This window comes from Rutidosis leptorrhynchoides, chromosome 1 (assembly GCF_046630445.1).
Source record: "Rutidosis leptorrhynchoides isolate AG116_Rl617_1_P2 chromosome 1, CSIRO_AGI_Rlap_v1, whole genome shotgun sequence".
NCBI classification, from domain to species: domain Eukaryota; kingdom Viridiplantae; phylum Streptophyta; class Magnoliopsida; order Asterales; family Asteraceae; genus Rutidosis; species Rutidosis leptorrhynchoides.
Window position 1 is genome coordinate 94,091,593 of NC_092333.1, and position 19,092 is coordinate 94,110,684.

Genomic DNA, 19,092 nt, shown 5'->3' on the forward strand with positions numbered 1-19,092 from the left:
TTACATTTTTTGGTTGAAAGGTGTTGTCCTTTCACTCCACCTTTTTACTTCCTAAAAATATAGGAATACGATTTTGTTTTCAGGATGAACATAGAAATATTCACATACTTTCTAATACTTAATTTTGATTTCTTTTTGCGTGGAAACAAAAACTGTTTTTATCTTAGGATTTCGACCCCAAGACTTGTAATGAGCGAAATACTTAATTAGAAAAATGTTTCATGATTCAAAACCAATCCATGATTATCAAACCAAACCCCATTTTCTAACATCAACTAGTCAAGTAATAATAAATATCATAATTCATCATTAATTTACCTTTTCGTCGCTCACGATGCATACGAACCGATACCCTTTCCCTACATCCCCTTTCACGCCGACAACCATTCCGGCAACAAAACCGGTAACAAAACCTCGGATTCCTACCTTCAAACCTAAATTTAACGATGATATTGAGGAAGGTGAGTGGATCGAATCACCAATTGGGAAAAACAACAATCAATACTATCGAGATCTCATTCGAAGATTTGGATCACAAACTTCTTCGAGTCACTTTCCACGCTCAACAAGACATCCCACCGGAAAACCACCCAGTAAGTATCCGACTTTCCCAAATAACATTCCAATCAAAAATCGATTCCAACCCTTTCAATCGAATTAAAGCAATGAACAATCAATAATGTTTTTTAACTTTCCTGTTCATTGGAATCAATATGACCTTTTGATTTTCTTTAAAAGATATGGGAAAGTTACAGACCTCTATATTCCTCCTAAGAAAACCCTAAGGAATGGAAAATGTTTTGGTTTCGTTAGATTTGCTGATATCAGTGATTTGGATTTTCTACTTAAGCGACTTAACAGTATATATCTCGATGGAAACTGGTTACGTGCTTACAGAGCACACGACAGAAATAGAAATCTCACCAATTCGGGTCACAATCGCCACCTATTCAGCAGCCCTTTCAACCCACTTCCGTCCCCATTTATCACTCTCATCAGAAAACAGACCCAAAATCTGGACAACCCACTCATAACCCTAAAGTTCAATATGTGCCCAAAACGCAGCCTAAAGCAAACATTCCCTCTGTCCCTAACCACACTGATTTCCCTGTCCATAATAGCTCGAACCTTGCAAATAAACCTCGAACAGTTGAATTGGATGAAGAAGATTCAAACAAAGAGGTTCTTTCAAAAGCTATCATTGGTGAAATTTTAAACATCGACCTAATTGAGGAATTTCCTATTCTCTGCTCAGCCGAAGGGTTGTCTAAATTTAATATAAAATATTTAGGCGGACTTGAATTATGTCTTACCTTCGAGGACGAAGCTACTATTGATAACATCCTGAATAAGGAAGATCATGTCCTAAAACAATGGCTCAAAAATATTCGTCGTGTTCAAATGAAACCCTTTCAATCGGCTAGATTATCTTGGATTACAATTAAAGGTGTCCCAATAAGCTGTTGGTCCGAGAAGAATTTTAAGAAAATTGCGAGTTGGTATGGTTTGGTTCTTGATATGTACAATTGTTCCTTTAATGGTAACCAAAATTTAATAGCCGGAAAAGTGTTAGTTAAGCTTTGGGGACGAGAAAGTCTCTTAAACACCACGGTCCAGGTCAAAATCAAAGATGAAGGTATGTTCTATGTGCAGGTCATTGAAGACGTAAACGGTATTGTGGAAATAGAGATGGAGGAAGCAGATTCTGTAAACGAGGTAACTTCGTCTCAAGATCAAGAACCGTCTCAAGATCTATCCGATAAAGAAATTGATAATGATTGGATGCCGGAAGACGATAACAATTTTTTCACCAGAGAAGATGAAGGATCAAAAGCGTTCGCCACTTCCGATAACTTCAATGATAATAAATGCGAAGAAAACCTACAAAATTCAAACATATCTGCTCAGGCCAATAATGATATTGGAAGTGACAAAGTTAATGACTCTTTTGTCGAGAATTCTGTAAACGAGGTAACTTCGAATAAATTTGTAAACATTGAGTCGGATGAAAGTCTTTCTGAACCCATTCCTGCTAAAGCCCACGCAGATACCCCATCTCATTCTGCCAGCCCAAATCTAACCCGTCAGCCCAACAGCACTTCTACACCCGAACCTTCACCTATAAGCCCAACAGATCCAAATGATACAAAGGGCTTGGCAAACCCATGTTTTAATCTAGAAGCTGAAGTCAACGAACCCAATGGAGATAATATATCTATAGATAGGACTCAACCTGTCAATATTGATGTCGATTTTGGTATATCACTGCAAGACACTTTCAGAAAAGAATTACCTTGCAAAAAATGAAAAACTTCCAGTAAAACATCAATTGAATCGTGGACCAATATTAGAAACTGGAACGCCTCATCAAAATTCCTAAATGTTAAAAATCTAGCAAGAAGACCTAGGAAAAACCTTTCGGTTAAAAAGGCTGTCACGAAATCAGATTCATATCAAAAACGAGAAAAAGGTGTCCGGTCCTTATCGGATAACTCAATTAACTGCGAAGAAGTTGGCGAAATTCTAGGCCTGTCGAGGAAGAAGGGTACAACCAGGAACTAAGGTACCTTCTAATTTCATCGTGTTTAAAAAAAAAAAAAAAGAAGTTTAAATATGAAGATACTGTCTTTAAATATTAGAGGGTTGGGTTATGAGGATAAAAATAAATTTAACTGGTTTAAAAAGGTTTGTTTTCAAAATAAGCCAAACGTTATTGCTTTACAAGAAACTAAAGCTGAAAAAATCTCGGAGCAGTGGATAGAAAAAATTTGGGCAATTGTGATTATCGGTATGCTTTTAAAAAATCAAATGGGAATTCGTGCGGGATTCTAATGATATGGGACCCAAATATTTTTATTGCTAACCGTGTTATTGAAAGAGAGTCCTATATTGCGATAAAAGGACATTGGCAGGATTTAGGTACCGAGCTCATTCTAATCAACGTTTATGGTCCCCAAACCGAGAAAGATAAGAAAACTATGTGGAACGATCTTTCAGATATTCTGACATATGATGGTGCTATGTGGGTGATTTTTGGTGATTTCAATGAAGTTAGATTCGCTTACGAAAGAAAGAATACTGAATTTTGTGAAAGGAAAGAGAAAATGTTTAATGATTTTATCAAAGATAACTCTCTCCTCGATATGCCTTTAGGTGGTAGAACGTATACTCGCATAAGTGATAACGGTACAAAATTCAGCAAGCTCGACAGGTTTCTGGTATCGGAAAATTTCATTCAACAATGGCCAAACGCGAATGTGTTGGTTCTAGATAAGAAACACACTGATCATTTGTAGTGACCCGAACTTTTCCATGTTTATATACATTAATTGAGATTGATATTTACATGATTAAATGTTTCCAACATGTTAAGCAATCAAACTTGTTAAGACTTGATTAATTGAAATATGTTTCATATAGACAATTGACCACCCAAGTTGACCGGTGATTCACGAACGTTAAAACTTGTAAAAACTATATGATGACATATATATAGATATATATATAGTTAACATGATACTATGATAAGTAAACATATCATTAAGTATATTAACAATGAACTACATATGTAAAAACAAGACTACTAACTTAATGATTTTTAAACGAGACATATGTAACGATTATCGTTGTAAAGACATTTAATGTATATATATCATATTAAGAGATATTCATACATGATAATATCATGATAATATAATAATTTAAAATCTCATTTGATATTATAAACATTGGGTTAACAACATTTAACAAGATCGTTAACCTAAAGGTTTCAAAACAACACTTACATGTAACGACTAACGATGACTTAACGACTCAGTTAAAATGTATATACATGTAGTGTTTTAATATGTATTTATACACTTTTGAAAGACTTCAATACACTTATCAAAATACTTCTACTTAACAAAAATGCTTACAATTACATCCTCGTTCAGTTTCATCAACAATTCTACTCGTATGCACCCGTATTCGTACTCGTACAATACACAGCTTTTAGATGTATGTAGTATTGGTATATACACTCCAATGATCAGATCTTAGCAGCCCATGTGAGTCACCTAACATATGTGGGAACCATCATTTGGCAACTAGCATGAAATATCTCATAAAATTACAAAAATATGAGTAATCATTCATGACTTATTTACATGAAAACAAAATTACATATCCTTTATATCTAATCCATACACCAACGACCAAAAACACCTACAAACACTTTCATTCTTCAATTTTCTTCATCTAATTGATCTCTCTCAAGTTCTATCTTCAAGTTCTAAGTGTTCTTCATAAATTCCAAAAGTTCTAGTTTCATAAAATCAAGAATACTTTCAAGTTTGCTAGCTCACTTCCAATCTTGTAAGGTGATCATCCAACCTCAAGAAATCCTTGTTTCTTACAGTAGGTTATCATTATAATACAAGGTAATAATCATATTCAAACTTTGGTTCAATTTCTATAACTATAACAATCTTATTTCAAGTGATGATCTTACTTGAACTTGTTTTCGTGTCATGATTCTGCTTCAAGAACTTCGAGCCATCCAAGGATCCATTGAAGCTAGATCCATTTTTCACTTTTCCAGTAGGTTTATCCAAGGAACTTAAGGTAGTAATGATGTTCATAACATCATTCGATTCATACATATAAAGCTATCTTATTCGAAGGTTTAAACTTGTAATCACTAGAACATAGTTTAGTTAATTCTAAACTTGTTCGCAAATAAAAGTTAATCCTTCTAACTTGACTTTTAAAATCAACTAAACACATGTTCTATATCTATATGATATGCTAACTTAATGATTTAAAACCTGGAAACACGAAAAACACCGTAAAACCGGATTTACGCCGTCGTAGTAACACCGCGGGCTGTTTTGGGTTAGTTAATTAAAAACTATGATAAACTTTGATTTAAAAGTTGTTATTCTGAGAAAATGATTTTTATTATGAACATGAAACTATATCCAAAAATTATGGTTAAACTCAAAGTGGAAGTATGTTTTCTAAAATGGTCATCTAGACGTCGTTCTTTCGACTGAAATGACTACCTTTACAAAAATGACTTGTAACTTATTTTTCCGACTATAAACCTATACTTTTTCTGTTTAGATTCATAAAATAGAGTTCAATATGAAACCATAGCAATTTGATTCACTCAAAACGGATTTAAAATGAAGAAGTTATGGGTAAAACAAGATTGGATAATTTTTCTCATTTTAGCTACGTGAAAATTGGTAACAAATATATTCCAACCATAACTTAATCAACTTGTATTGTATGTTATGTAATCTTGAGATACCATAGACACGTATACAATGTTTCGACCTATCATGTCGACACATCTATATATATTTCGGAACAACCATAGACACTCTATATGTGAATGTTGGAGTTAGCTATACAGGGTTGAGGTTGATTCCAAAATATATATAGTTTGAGTTGTGATCAATACTGAGATACGTATACACTGGGTCGTGGATTGATTCAAGATAATATTTATCGATTTATTTCTGTACATCTAACTGTGGACAACTAGTTGTAGGTTACTAACGAGGACAGCTGACTTAATAAACTTAAAACATCAAAATATATTAAAAGTGTTGTAAATATATTTTGAACATACTTTGATATATATGTATATATTGTTATAGGTTCGTGAATCAACCAGTGGCCAAGTCTTACTTCCCGACGAAGTAAAAATCTGTGAAAGTGAGTTATAGTCCCACTTTTAAAATCTAATATTTTTGGGATGAGAATACATGCAGGTTTTATAAATGATTTACAAAATAGACACAAGTACGTGAAACTACATTCTATGGTTGAATTATCGAAATCGAATATGCCCCTTTTATAAAGTCTGGTAATCTAAGAATTAGGGAACAGACACCCTAATTGACGCGAATCCTAAAGATAGATCTATTGGGCTTAACAAACCCCATCCAAAGTACCGGATGCTTTAGTACTTCGAAATTTATATCATATCCGAAGGGTGTCCCGGAATGATGGGGATATTCTTATATATGCATCTTGTTAATGTCGGTTACCAGGTGTTCACCATATGAATGATTTTTATCTCTATGTATGGGATGTGTATTGAAATATGAAATCTTGTGGTCTATTATTATGATTTGATATATATAGGTTAAACCTATAACTCACCAACATTTTTGTTGACGTTTTAAGCATGTTTATTCTCAGGTGATTATTAAGAGCTTCCGCTGTCGCATACTTAAATAAGGACGAGATTTGGAGTCCATGCTTGTATGATATTGTGTAAAAACTGCATTCAAGAAACTTATTTTGTTGTAACATATTTGTATTGTAAACCATTATGTAATGGTCGTGTGTAAACAGGATATTTTAGATTATCATTATTTGATAATCTACGTAAAGCTTTTTAAACCTTTATTGATGAAATAAAGGTTATGGTTTATTTTAAAATGAATGCAGTCTTTGAAAAACGTCTCATATAGAGGTCAAAACCTCGCAACGAAATCAATTAATATAGAACGTTTTTAATCAATAAGAACGGGACATTTCAGTTGGTATCCGAGCGTTGGTCTTAGAGAACCAGAATTTTGCATTAGTGTGTCTTATCGAGTTTGTTAGGATGCATTAGTGAGTCTGGACTTCGACCGTGTTTACTTGAAAAATGATTGCTTAACAAATTTTGTTGGAAACTATATATTTTTAACATGTGAATATTATGTGATATATTAATCTCTTAACGCGTTTGATATTATGTGATAGATGACTACCTCTAGAACAAGTCCCATTGACTCACCTAATAATAATGAAGAGTCAAATGTAAATTGGAATGATTCGTGGACTGATTCACAAGTTCCCGAAGAGGAACCGGAAGAAGAGTCGGAACCGGAAGAAGAATCGGAACCGGAAGAAGAATCGGAACCGGATGAAGAAATAGAACCGGTGGGGGAAATAATAAAACGGTTAAGTAAAAGAAAATCCTCAACCAACCGACCAAGGTTAATTATGGTCAATGGTGTTTCCACCAAGGAAGCAAAATATTGGGAGGATTACCAATTCTCCGATGAATCGGATTCCGACGAGAATTCTGATGATGTTATAGAAATTACCCCAACTGAATTTAAAAAGGCAAAAGAAAATAATAAGGGAAAGGGCATAAAAATAGAGAAATATAATTCCAACCCCGATGAACTTTATATGTATCGTCAACCCCCGAAGTCCTTAAGTTGTAACAATGACCCAGGAACCTCTAAACCACCAGGTTTTTCTAAACCAATGTGGATCACGACGGCTCGTATTAGGGGAACATCATATATCCCTAGAAACTTGGCAAAACGAACCAAAACCGAAGAAGAAGAAACAAGCGAGTCGGAATAAGATAGTTGTATTCGTGTGGTGTAATATATGTAATATAGTGTGCTTATGCTTTATGATATATGTAAAAATTGCTTGTATTAATAAGTTTTTTTTTATGAATCTAACTCTTGTCTATTTTACAGTATAAAAACACAAAATGGATAGACAACCCAATATTTTAAGAGACTTACCCGGAGACATGATTGATGAAATCTTGTCTAGAGTCGGTCAGAATTCTTCGGCACAACTATTTAAGGCGAGATCAGTTTGTAAGACATTCGAAGAACGTTCCAAGAATGCCTTGGTTTATAAAAGGTTTTCGTTCGAAAGATGGGGGATATCACATTGGGAAATCCATAAGTTACGATGTGTTTACTTTGACGCATATATTGCGGGGAACCCAAATGCTATTTTACGCAATGGGTTAAGAAATTATTTTGACTCAATATATCCGAATATTGGACTTCGTGATTTAGAAAAAGCGGCTAACATGCAACATAAAGAAGCATGTTATGCTTACGGATTAGTAATGTTCGCTTCTCACCAAAGTGAGAACAAGAACATCGGCCTACAACTATTAAACAAAACGTTCCCACAAGTGACGGAGTCGGTAATTGGGGTAAGAAATGAGGTTTTTAGATTGTTACGGGACTGTTGGACATTACGTAACCCTCGTCCCTTTGACGACGTTACAATACGCTGTCTTATCAACGGCCATAACGGTTATGTTCCACAAGACCAAGGATGGGAAGTAGTCCTAGTAAAACCAGAATGCATGACTTGTTTCTGGACGTATGAATTACGTGTCTTTATTGCCTTTGCTGAACGACTTGTGTACTAGCTAGAATTATCTTCACAACCATCTTGTATCAAATTTATTGTGTGCTATATTTCATGCTATATGTAAAATAAGCGGTATTGTAAGTTTGTAAAATGTTGTGTAAAAGTTTGAACGCGAAATATTATTATAATCAGTTTTTCATATAGAATTGTAGTAGTTGAATTGTATATTAGCTACTAAGTATGAACTTAACGGGTAGGTACTACCCGAATTTAAACTTATAAAACGCTAATATGAAGAAAAAGCTTTTATAAATGAGTTCATATTATGCTACGAAATACTATTAACTACTCTTAATATTCTGTATGATTAACTTGTTCCATTTAACTATTTTGAAGGAAATGGCACCGACTACTCGACACACCGTGAATATGAATGAAGAGGAATTCCGTACTTTTCTAGCTTCAAACATAGCCGCAGTACAGGCTGCGCTACATACCAAAAATAACCTTGGATCTAGCAGTACAGGAAATCGTGTAGGATGCACCTACAAAGAATTCACTGCCTGCAAACCTTTGGAATTTGATGGAACCGAAGGACGGATCGGATTGAAACGGTGGACCGAGAAGGTCGAATCGGTGTTTGCCATAAGTAAGTGTACTGAAGAGGACAAAGTAAAGTACGCTACGCATACCTTCACAGGTTCTGCGTTAACATGGTGGAATACCTATCTAGAGCAAGTGGGACAAGACGATGCGTACGCACTACCGTGGTCAGCATTCAAGCACTTGATGAACGAGAAGTACCGTCCCAGAACCGAGGTCAATAAGCTCAAGACAGAACTTAGAGGGTTACGAACCCAAGGATTTGATATTACCACGTACGAAAGACGATTCACAGAATTGTGCCTATTGTGTCCGGGAGCATTCGAAGATGAGGAAGAGAAGATCGACGCGTTTGTGAAAGGATTACCGGAAAGAATCCAAGAATATATAAGTTCACACGAGCCCGCCTCCATACAACAGGCATGTAGAATGGCTCACAAACTCGTGAACCAGATTGAAGAAAGAATTAAAGAACAGACTGCTGAAGAGGCCAATGTGAAGCAAGTCAAAAGAAAGTGGGAGGAAAACGGTGATAAGAATCACCAATACAACAACAACAGCAATTACAACAATAATCGCAACAATTATCCCAACAATCGCAACATCAATCGCAACTACAACAAACGGCCCAACAACAACAACAACAACAACAACAACTACAACAATCATCCCAACAACAATAATAACCGCAACAACAACAACAATCAGAAGCAGCTATGCCAAAGGTGTGAAAAGAATCACTCGGGGTTCTGCACCAAATTTTGCAACAAGTGTAAAAGAAATGGTCATAGCGCGGTGAAGTGTGAGGTCTACGGACCAGGGGTTAATAGAACGAAAGGAACAAATGGTGTCGGAACGAGTAATGGCGGAGCAAGTAGTGTCGGAGCAAGTTATGCCAATGTAGTTTGTTATAAATGTGGAAAACCGGGCCACATTATTAGAAATTGCCCGAACCAGGAGAACACGAATGGACAAGGCCGTGGAAGAGTTTTCAATATTAATGCGGTAGAGGCACAGGAAGACCCGGAGCTTGTTACGGGTACGTTTCTTATTGACAATAAATCTGCTTACGTTTTATTTGATTCGGGTGCGGATAGAAGCTATATGAGTAGAGATTTTTGTGCTAAATTAAGTTGTCCATTGACGCCTTTGGATAGTAAATTTTTACTCGAATTAGCAAATGGTAAATTAATTTCAGCAGATAATATATGTCGGAATCGAGAAATTAAACTGGTTAGCGAAACATTTAAGATTGATTTGATACCAGTAGAGTTAGGGAGTTTTGATGTGATAATCGGTATGGACTGGTTGAAAGAAGTGAAAGCGGAGATCGTTTGTTACAAAAATGCAATTCACATTATACGAGAAAAAGGAAAACCCTTAATGGTGTACGGAGAAAAGGGCAACACGAAGCTACATCTTATTAGTAATTTGAAGGCACAAAAACTAATAAGAAAAGGTTGCTATGCTGTTCTAGCACACGTCGAGAAAGTACAAACTGAAGAAAAGAGCATCAATGATGTTCCCGTCGCAAAAGAATTTCCTGATGTATTTCCGAAAGAATTACTGGGATTACCCCCACATCGATCCGTTGAATTTCAAATAGATCTTGTTCCAGGAGCTGCACCAATAGCTCGTGCTCCTTACAGACTCGCACCCAGCGAGATGAAAGAACTACAAAGCCAATTACAAGAACTTTTAGAGCGTGGTTTCATTCGACCAAGCACATCACCGTGGGGAGCTCCTGTTTTGTTTGTCAAGAAGAAAGATGGTACATTCAGGTTGTGTATCGACTACCGAGAGTTGAACAAACTTACCATCAAGAACCGCTACCCACTACCGAGAATCGACGACTTATTTGATCAACTACAAGGCTCGTCTGTTTATTCAAAGATTGACTTACGTTCCGGGTATCATCAAATGCGGGTGAAAGAAGATGATATTCCAAAGACTGCTTTCAGAACACGTTACGGTCATTACGAGTTTATGGTCATGCCATTTGGTTTAACTAATGCACCAGCTGTGTTCATGGACCTTATGAACCGAGTGTGTGGACCATACCTTGACAAGTTTGTCATTGTTTTCATTGATGACATACTTATTTACTCAAAGAATGACCAAGAACACGGTGAACATTTGAGAAAGGTGTTAGAAGTATTGAGGAAGGAAGAATTGTATGCTAAGTTTTCAAAGTGTGCATTTTGGTTGGAAGAAGTTCAATTCCTCGGTCACATAGTGAACAAAGAAGGTATTAAGGTGGATCCGGCAAAGATAGAAACTGTTGAAAAGTGGGAAACCCCGAAAACTCCGAAACACATACGCCAGTTTTTAGGACTAGCTGGTTACTACAGAAGGTTCATCCAAGACTTTTCCAGAATAGCAAAACCCTTGACTGCATTAACGCATAAAGGGAAGAAATTTGAATGGAAGGATGAACAAGAGAAAGCGTTTCAGTTATTGAAGAAAAAGCTAACTACGGCACCTATATTGTCATTGCCTGAAGGGAATGATGATTTTGTGATTTATTGTGACGCATCAAAGCAAGGTCTCGGTTGTGTATTAATGCAACGAACGAAGGTGATTGCTTATGCGTCTAGACAATTGAAGATTCACGAGCAAAATTATACGACGCATGATTTGGAATTAGGCGCGGTTGTTTTTGCATTAAAGACTTGGAGGCACTACTTATATGGGGTCAAAAGTATTATATATACCGACCACAAAAGTCTTCAACACATATTTAATCAGAAACAACTGAATATGAGGCAGCGTAGGTGGATTGAATTGTTGAATGATTACGACTTTGAGATTCGTTACCACCCGGGGAAGGCAAATGTGGTAGCCGATGCCTTGAGCAGGAAGGACAGAGAACCCATTCGAGTAAAATCTATGAATATAATGATTCATAATAACCTTACTACTCAAATAAAGGAGGCGCAACAAGGAGTTTTAAAAGAGGGAAATTTAAAGGATGAAATACCCAAAGGATCGGAGAAGCATCTTAATATTCGGGAAGACGGAACCCGGTATAGGGCTGAAAGGATTTGGGTACCAAAATTTGGAGATATGAGAGAAATGGTACTTAGAGAAGCTCATAAAACCAGATACTCAATACATCCTGGAACGGGAAAGATGTACAAGGATCTCAAGAAACATTTTTGGTGGCCGGGTATGAAAGCCGATGTTGCTAAATACGTAGGAGAATGTTTGACATGTTCTAAGGTCAAAGCTGAGCATCAGAAACCATCAGGTCTACTTCAACAACCCGAAATCCCAGAATGGAAATGGGAAAACATTACCATGGATTTCATCACTAAATTGCCAAGGACTGCAAGTGGTTTTGATACTATTTGGGTAATAGTTGATCGTCTCACCAAATCAGCACACTTCCTGCCAATAAGAGAAGATGACAAGATGGAGAAGTTAGCACGACTGTATTTGAAGGAAGTCGTCTCCAGACATGGAATACCAATCTCTATTATCTCTGATAGGGATGGCAGATTTATTTCAAGATTCTGGCAGACATTACAGCAAGCATTAGGAACTCGTCTAGACATGAGTACTGCCTATCATCCACAAACTGATGGGCAGAGTGAAAGGACAATACAAACGCTTGAAGACATGCTACGAGCATGTGTTATTGATTTCGGAAACAGTTGGGATCGACATCTACCGTTAGCAGAATTTTCCTACAACAACAGCTACCATTCAAGCATTGAGATGGCGCCGTTTGAAGCACTTTATGGTAGAAAGTGCAGGTCTCTGATTTGTTGGAGTGAAGTGGGGGATAGACAGATTACGGGTCCGGAGATTATACAAGAAACTACCGAGAAGATCATCCAAATTCAACAACGGTTGAAAACCGCCCAAAGTCGACAAAAGAGCTACGCTGACATTAAAAGAAAAGATATAGAATTTGAAATTGGAGAGATGGTCATGCTTAAAGTTGCACCTTGGAAAGGCGTTGTTCGATTTGGTAAACGAGGGAAATTAAATCCAAGGTATATTGGACCATTCAAGATTATTGATCGTGTCGGACCAGTAGCTTACCGACTAGAGTTACCTCAACAACTCGCGGCTGTACATAACACTTTCCACGTCTCGAATTTGAAGAAATGTTTTGCTAAAGAAGATCTCACTATTCCGTTAGATGAAATCCAAATCAACGAAAAACTTCAATTCATCGAAGAACCCGTCGAAATAATGGATCGTGAGGTTAAAAGACTTAAGCAAAACAAGATACCAATTGTTAAGGTTCGATGGAATGCTCGTAGAGGACCCGAGTTCACCTGGGAGCGTGAAGATCAGATGAAGAAGAAATACCCGCATCTATTTCCAGAAGATTCGTCAACACCTTCAACAGCTTAAAATTTCGGGACGAAATTTATTTAACGGGTAGGTACTGTAGTGACCCGAACTTTTCCATGTTTATATATATTAATTGAGATTGATATTTACATGATTAAATGTTTCCAACATGTTAAGCAATCAAACTTGTTAAGACTTGATTAATTGAAATATGTTTCATATAGACAATTGACCACCCAAGTTGACCGGTGATTCACGAACGTTAAAACTTGTAAAAACTATATGATGACATATATATGGATATATATATAGTTAACATGATACTATGATAAGTAAACATATCATTAAGTATATTAACAATGAACTACATATGTAAAAACAAGACTACTAACTTAATGATTTTTAAACGAGACATATATGTAACGATTATCGTTGTAAAGACATTTAATGTATATATATCATATTAAGAGATATTCATACATGATAATATCATGATAATATAATAATTTAAAATCTCATTTGATATTATAAACATTGGGTTAACAACATTTAACAAGATCGTTAACCTAAAGGTTTCAAAACAACACTTACATGTAACGACTAACGATGACTTAACGACTCAGTTAAAATGTATATACATGTAGTGTTTTAATATGTATTTATATACTTTTGAAAGACTTCAATACACTTATCAAAATACTTCTACTTAACAAAAATGCTTACAATTACATCCTCGTTCAGTTTCATCAACAATTCTACTCGTATGCACCCGTATTCGTACTCGTACAATACACAGCTTTTAGATGTATGTACTATTGGTATATACACTCCAATGATCAGATCTTAGCAGCCCATGTGAGTCACCTAACACATGTGGGAACCATCATTTGGCAACTAGCATGAAATATCTCATAAAATTACAAAAATATGAGTAATCATTCATGACTTATTTACATGAAAACAAAATTACATATCCTTTATATCTAATCCATACACCAACGACCAAAAACACCTACAAACACTTTCATTCTTCAATTTTCTTCATCTAATTGATCTCTCTCAAGTTCTATCTTCAAGTTCTAAGTGTTCTTCATAAATTCCAAAAGTTCTAGTTTCATAAAATCAAGAATACTTTCAAGTTTGCTAGCTCACTTCCAATCTTGTAAGGTGATCATCCAACCTCAAGAAATCCTTGTTTCTTACAGTAGGTTATCATTATAATACAAGGTAATAATCATATTCAAACTTTGGTTCAATTTCTATAACTATAACAATCTTATTTCAAGTGATGATCTTACTTGAACTTGTTTTCGTGTCATGATTCTGCTTCAAGAACTTCGAGCCATCCAAGGATCCATTGAAGCTAGATCCATTTTTCTCTTTTCCAGTAGGTTTATCCAAGGAACTTAAGGTAGTAATGATGTTCATAACATCATTCGATTCATACATATAAAGCTATCTTATTCGAAGGTTTAAACTTGTAATCACTAGAACATAGTTTAGTTAATTCTAAACTTGTTCGCAAATAAAAGTTAATCCTTCTAACTTGACTTTTAAAATCAACTAAACACATGTTCTATATCTATATGATATGCTAACTTAATGATTTAAAACCTGGAAACACGAAAAACACCGTAAAACCGGATTTACGCCGTCGTAGTAACACCGCGGGCTGTTTTGGGTTAGTTAATTAAAAACTATGATAAACTTTGATTTAAAAGTTGTTATTCTGAGAAAATGATTTTTATTATGAACATGAAACTATATCCAAAAATTATGGTTAAACTCAAAGTGGAAGTATGTTTTCTAAAATGGTCATCTAGACGTCGTTCTTTCGACTGAAATGACTACCTTTACAAAAATGACTTGTAACTTATTTTTCCGACTATAAACCTATACTTTTTCTGTTTAGATTCATAAAATAGAGTTCAATATGAAACCATAGCAATTTGATTCACTCAAAACGGATTTAAAATGAAGAAGTTATGGGTAAAACAAGATTGGATAATTTTTCTCATTTTAGCTACGTGAAAATTGGTAACAAATCTATTCCAACCATAACTTAATCAACTTGTATTGTATATTATGTAATCTTGAGATACCATAGACACGTATACAATGTTTCGACCTATCATGTCGACACATCTATATATATTTCGGAACAACCATAGACACTCTATATGTGAATGTTGGAGTTAGCTATACAGGGTTGAGGTTGATTCCAAAATATATATAGTTTGAGTTGTGATCAATACTGAGATACGTATACACTGGATCGTGGATTGATTCAAGATAATATTTATCGATTTATTTCTGTACATCTAACTGTGGACAACTAGTTGTAGGTTACTAACGAGGACAGCTGACTTAATAAACTTAAAACATCAAAATATATTAAAAGTGTTGTAAATATATTTTGAACATACTTTGATATATATGTATATATTGTTATAGGTTCGTGAATCAACCAGTGGCTAAGTCTTACTTCCCGACGAAGTAAAAATCTGTGAAAGTGAGTTATAGTCCCACTTTTAAAATCTAATATTTTTGGGATGAGAATACATGCAGGTTTTATAAATGATTTACAAAATAGACACAAGTACGTGAAACTACATTCTATGGTTGAATTATCGAAATCGAATATGCCCCTTTTATAAAGTCTGGTAATCTAAGAATTAGGGAACAGACACCCTAATTGACGCGAATCCTAAAGATAGATCTATTGGGCTTAACAAACCCCATCCAAAGTACCGGATGCTTTAGTACTTCGAAATTTATATCATATCCGAAGGGTGTCCCGGAATGATGGGGATATTCTTATATATGCATCTTGTTAATGTCGGTTACCAGGTGTTCACCATATGAATAATTTTTATCTCTATGTATGGGATGTGTATTGAAATATGAAATCTTGTGGTCTATTATTATGATTTGATATATATAGGTTAAACCTATAACTCACCAACATTTTTGTTGACGTTTTAAGCATGTTTATTCTCAGGTGATTATTAAGAGCTTCCGCTGTCGCATACTTAAATAAGGACGAGATTTGGAGTCCATGCTTGTATGATATTGTGTAAAAACTGCATTCAAGAAACTTATTTTGTTGTAACATATTTGTATTGTAAACCATTATGTAATGGTCGTGTGTAAACAGGATATTTTAGATTATCATTATTTGATAATCTACGTAAAGCTTTTTAAACCTTTATTGATGAAATAAAGGTTATGGTTTGTTTTAAAATGAATGCAGTCTTTGAAAAACGTCTCATATAGAGGTCAAAACCTCGCAACGAAATCAATTAATATGGAACGTTTTTAATCAATAAGAACGGGACATTTCATCATTGCCCCCTGTTTCTTAAAGATGGGGACATCGATTTTGGGCATAAACCGGTTAAAGTTTTCGATGAATGGTTGAAACAAAAAGATTCACATGATGTCATTAATGCCGCTTGGAAGTCACCAGTCAATAGCAACAAACCCGATGTAATTTTCCGAGAAAAACTAAAGATTGTCAAGCAAGAACTTCGAAAATGGTACTCCACGTCGCATGGTAAACTAAAGGTGGAAATTGAGGAATTAACCAATGCCATCAACGATTGGGAAAAGAAAGCTGAGGTGACTAATTTAGATGAAGAACAATTAAATAAATGGATGAAAGATCGTGAATCTCTTACTCAAAAAGAAAACATGCAATTAGAGATGCTCAAACAAAAAGCTAGATACAAATGGGCGTTAGAGGGAGATGAAAACAGCAAATTCTTTCACTCTTACATCCGTCGCCGGCACCATAAAAACAACATCCATGGAATTAACTCCGCCGGGGTATGGATTTCTAACCCTTCAAAAATCAAAACTGAAGCTTTTAATTTTTTTCAGGGACTTTTCGAGAAAAGCAACTCTGAAGGGTGGATGCTTAATAATTGGGATGTCTCAAAAATTGAAGAAAACATGGCCAAAGCTCTTGAGGTTAAATTCTCGGAATCGGAAGTGCTAGAGGCTATAAAAGGATGTGGAAGTAATAAAGCCCCAGGACCGGACGGGTTCAATATTCTTTTCTATAAAAAGTACTGGGACATCATTAAAGAAGATCTTTTAATAGCTATCAATTGGTTTTGGGAATCGGGACAAATCTCAAACGGGTGCAATGCGTCTTTCATCACTCTCATCCCTAAGGTTAAGGACCCTCTCAACTTTTCCAATTATCGACCTATTAGCCTCATCGGTAGTTACTACAAAATTCTTTCAAAATTACTCGCAAACAGAATCAGGAAAATCATACCGAGGCTAATAGGTGACGAGCAAACCGCCTTTATTTCAAATAGATACATACTTGATGGCGTTTTAATTGCTCTTGAAACAATCGACGACCTCAAATCTAGGAATCAAAAGAGTTTTGTCTTTAAAGTTGATTTTGAAAAAACTTTTGATTGTCTAGATTGGGACTTCCTTTGTTCCATTATGAAATCTATGGGTTTTGGGGCCAAATGGATTCAATCATGCCTAAAATCCACTTCTATCTCGGTCCTTGTTAATGGTTCACCGACCAACCAATTCTTCCCCAAGAGAGGTGTAAGGCAAGGAGATCCACTTTCTCCTTTCCTTTTTATAATTGCGGGTGAAGGCTTGAACCACCTCCTTAAGGTTGCAACTCTGAAAAATCTAATTAGTGGTGTTAAGGTTGGAAATGATAAGGTTGTCGTATCTCACCTTCAATACGCCGACGACACTATCATTTTTGGCAATTGGAATAAAAATGAAGTCAGGAATATTTTGAAAATTCTCAAATGTTTTGAAGAGTTATCGGGTCTTAAAATTAATCTTAATAAAAGTTGTGTGTACGGCATTGGTGCTTCTAAAGTTGAATTGTATAATATTGCCACTTGGTTCGGATGTAAAGAGGGTTCCTTCCCTTTTAAATATCTCGGCCTTCCCATTGGTGCAAATCTAAAAAGTCATAAAAATTGGGCTCCTATCTTCGATAAGTTTAAAAAACGGCTATCCGAGTGGAAGGCTAAAACCATTTCGTATGGTGGACGCCTAACTCTCATTAAAGCAGTCCTAAGTAGTCTTCCACAATATTATTTCTCTTTGTTTAAGGCCCCGGTAAGTGTATTAAAAGATCTTGAAAAATTGCGTCGTGATTTCTTTTGGGGTGGATCTTTAGATGAGAAAAAAATGGCTTGGGTCAAATGGGATCAAATACTTTTACCGTATGAATTCGGTGGTTTAAATGTCAACTCGTTAAAACTAAAAAATCTTTCCCTTCTATCGAAATGGTGGTGGCGATTTTTAACAAATGAAAACACTTTTTGGGTACGAATTATAAAGAGTATATATGGGGTTAATGGTGGGTTAGGGTGCTTTTCTAATTTATCCTCAATTAATTTGAAAAAAATTTCGGGTCGCACTTGGTTCAACATCATTAATATCGAGCACACCCTAAATAAGTTAGGGTGTGATATTTCTAATGCCTTTGTAAAAGATGTAGGTAATGGTGATGGTATGAGTTTCTGGAGAGACAAGTGGATCAGGGATAGACCCCTATGCGCTGCATTCCCGAGACTTTTTAGACTTGAGGCGGATAAAGACGCATCTATCTCTGGCCGTGTTTGCTTTTCAGATTCAGGTATCGTTTTTAACTGGAGCTGGAGCACCCTTCCTAGATGGCGAGCAGCTGACGAACTTGCAACTCTTACTCCCGAAATCGAAAATTTCAAGTTTTCAAATAATCAACACCCTCGCTGGACTTGGAAATTTAACCCAAATGGTTCCTTTAGCACCGAGTCTTTAATGCATCATTTGAACTCTTTAGCCGCTGCTAATCTTGGTCCTTTTACCCCCACTGTTCTAAATTCGTTGGTTCCTCAAAAAATGGAATTTTCATTTGGAGGGCGAAACAAAACAAGCTCCCTGTCCGTACCGAGCTAGATAAAAAAGGCATAGATCTTGACTCTGTAACGTGCCCGGTATGTGATGATGATGTGGAAACCCTCCTTCACACCCTTGTGAGGTGCGCAAACTCTAATGACATATGGGATAAAATTAAACGAT

General features: G+C 35.7%; 1 protein-coding gene across 2 annotated transcripts; it reads left to right on the forward strand.

The window, feature by feature from the left end:
- The first annotated feature begins 336 nt into the window (after positions 1-336).
- LOC139863083 (uncharacterized) lies at positions 337-18,539 on the forward strand. 2 transcript variants are annotated; one of them, XR_011764397.1, is made up of 2 exons: positions 337-2,563; positions 18,524-18,539. XR_011764397.1 is itself a non-coding variant. In XM_071851733.1 (2 exons), the coding sequence occupies exons 1-2, from the start codon at positions 447-449 to the stop codon at positions 2,305-2,307; spliced, it is 801 nt and encodes a 266-aa protein (XP_071707834.1). In that variant the 5' UTR covers positions 337-446; the 3' UTR covers positions 2,308-2,876. The 2 variants fall into 2 exon arrangements, 1 of the variants encoding a protein (XP_071707834.1); XM_071851733.1 differs by lacking the exon at positions 18,524-18,539 and having other exon boundaries at positions 337-593; positions 1,654-2,876.
- Positions 18,540-19,092: the final 553 nt, after the last annotated feature.

Excerpts from the sequence above, each read along its gene's own strand:
- LOC139863083 (XM_071851733.1), top strand. The coding sequence starts at position 447 with ATGATATTGAGGAAGGTGAGTGGATCGAATCACCAATTGGGAAAAACA. Across the intron at positions 594-1,653 it reads TCCCACCGGAAAACCACCCA|GTCATTGAAGACGTAAACGG; the intron begins GTAAGTATCCGA and ends TTCTATGTGCAG.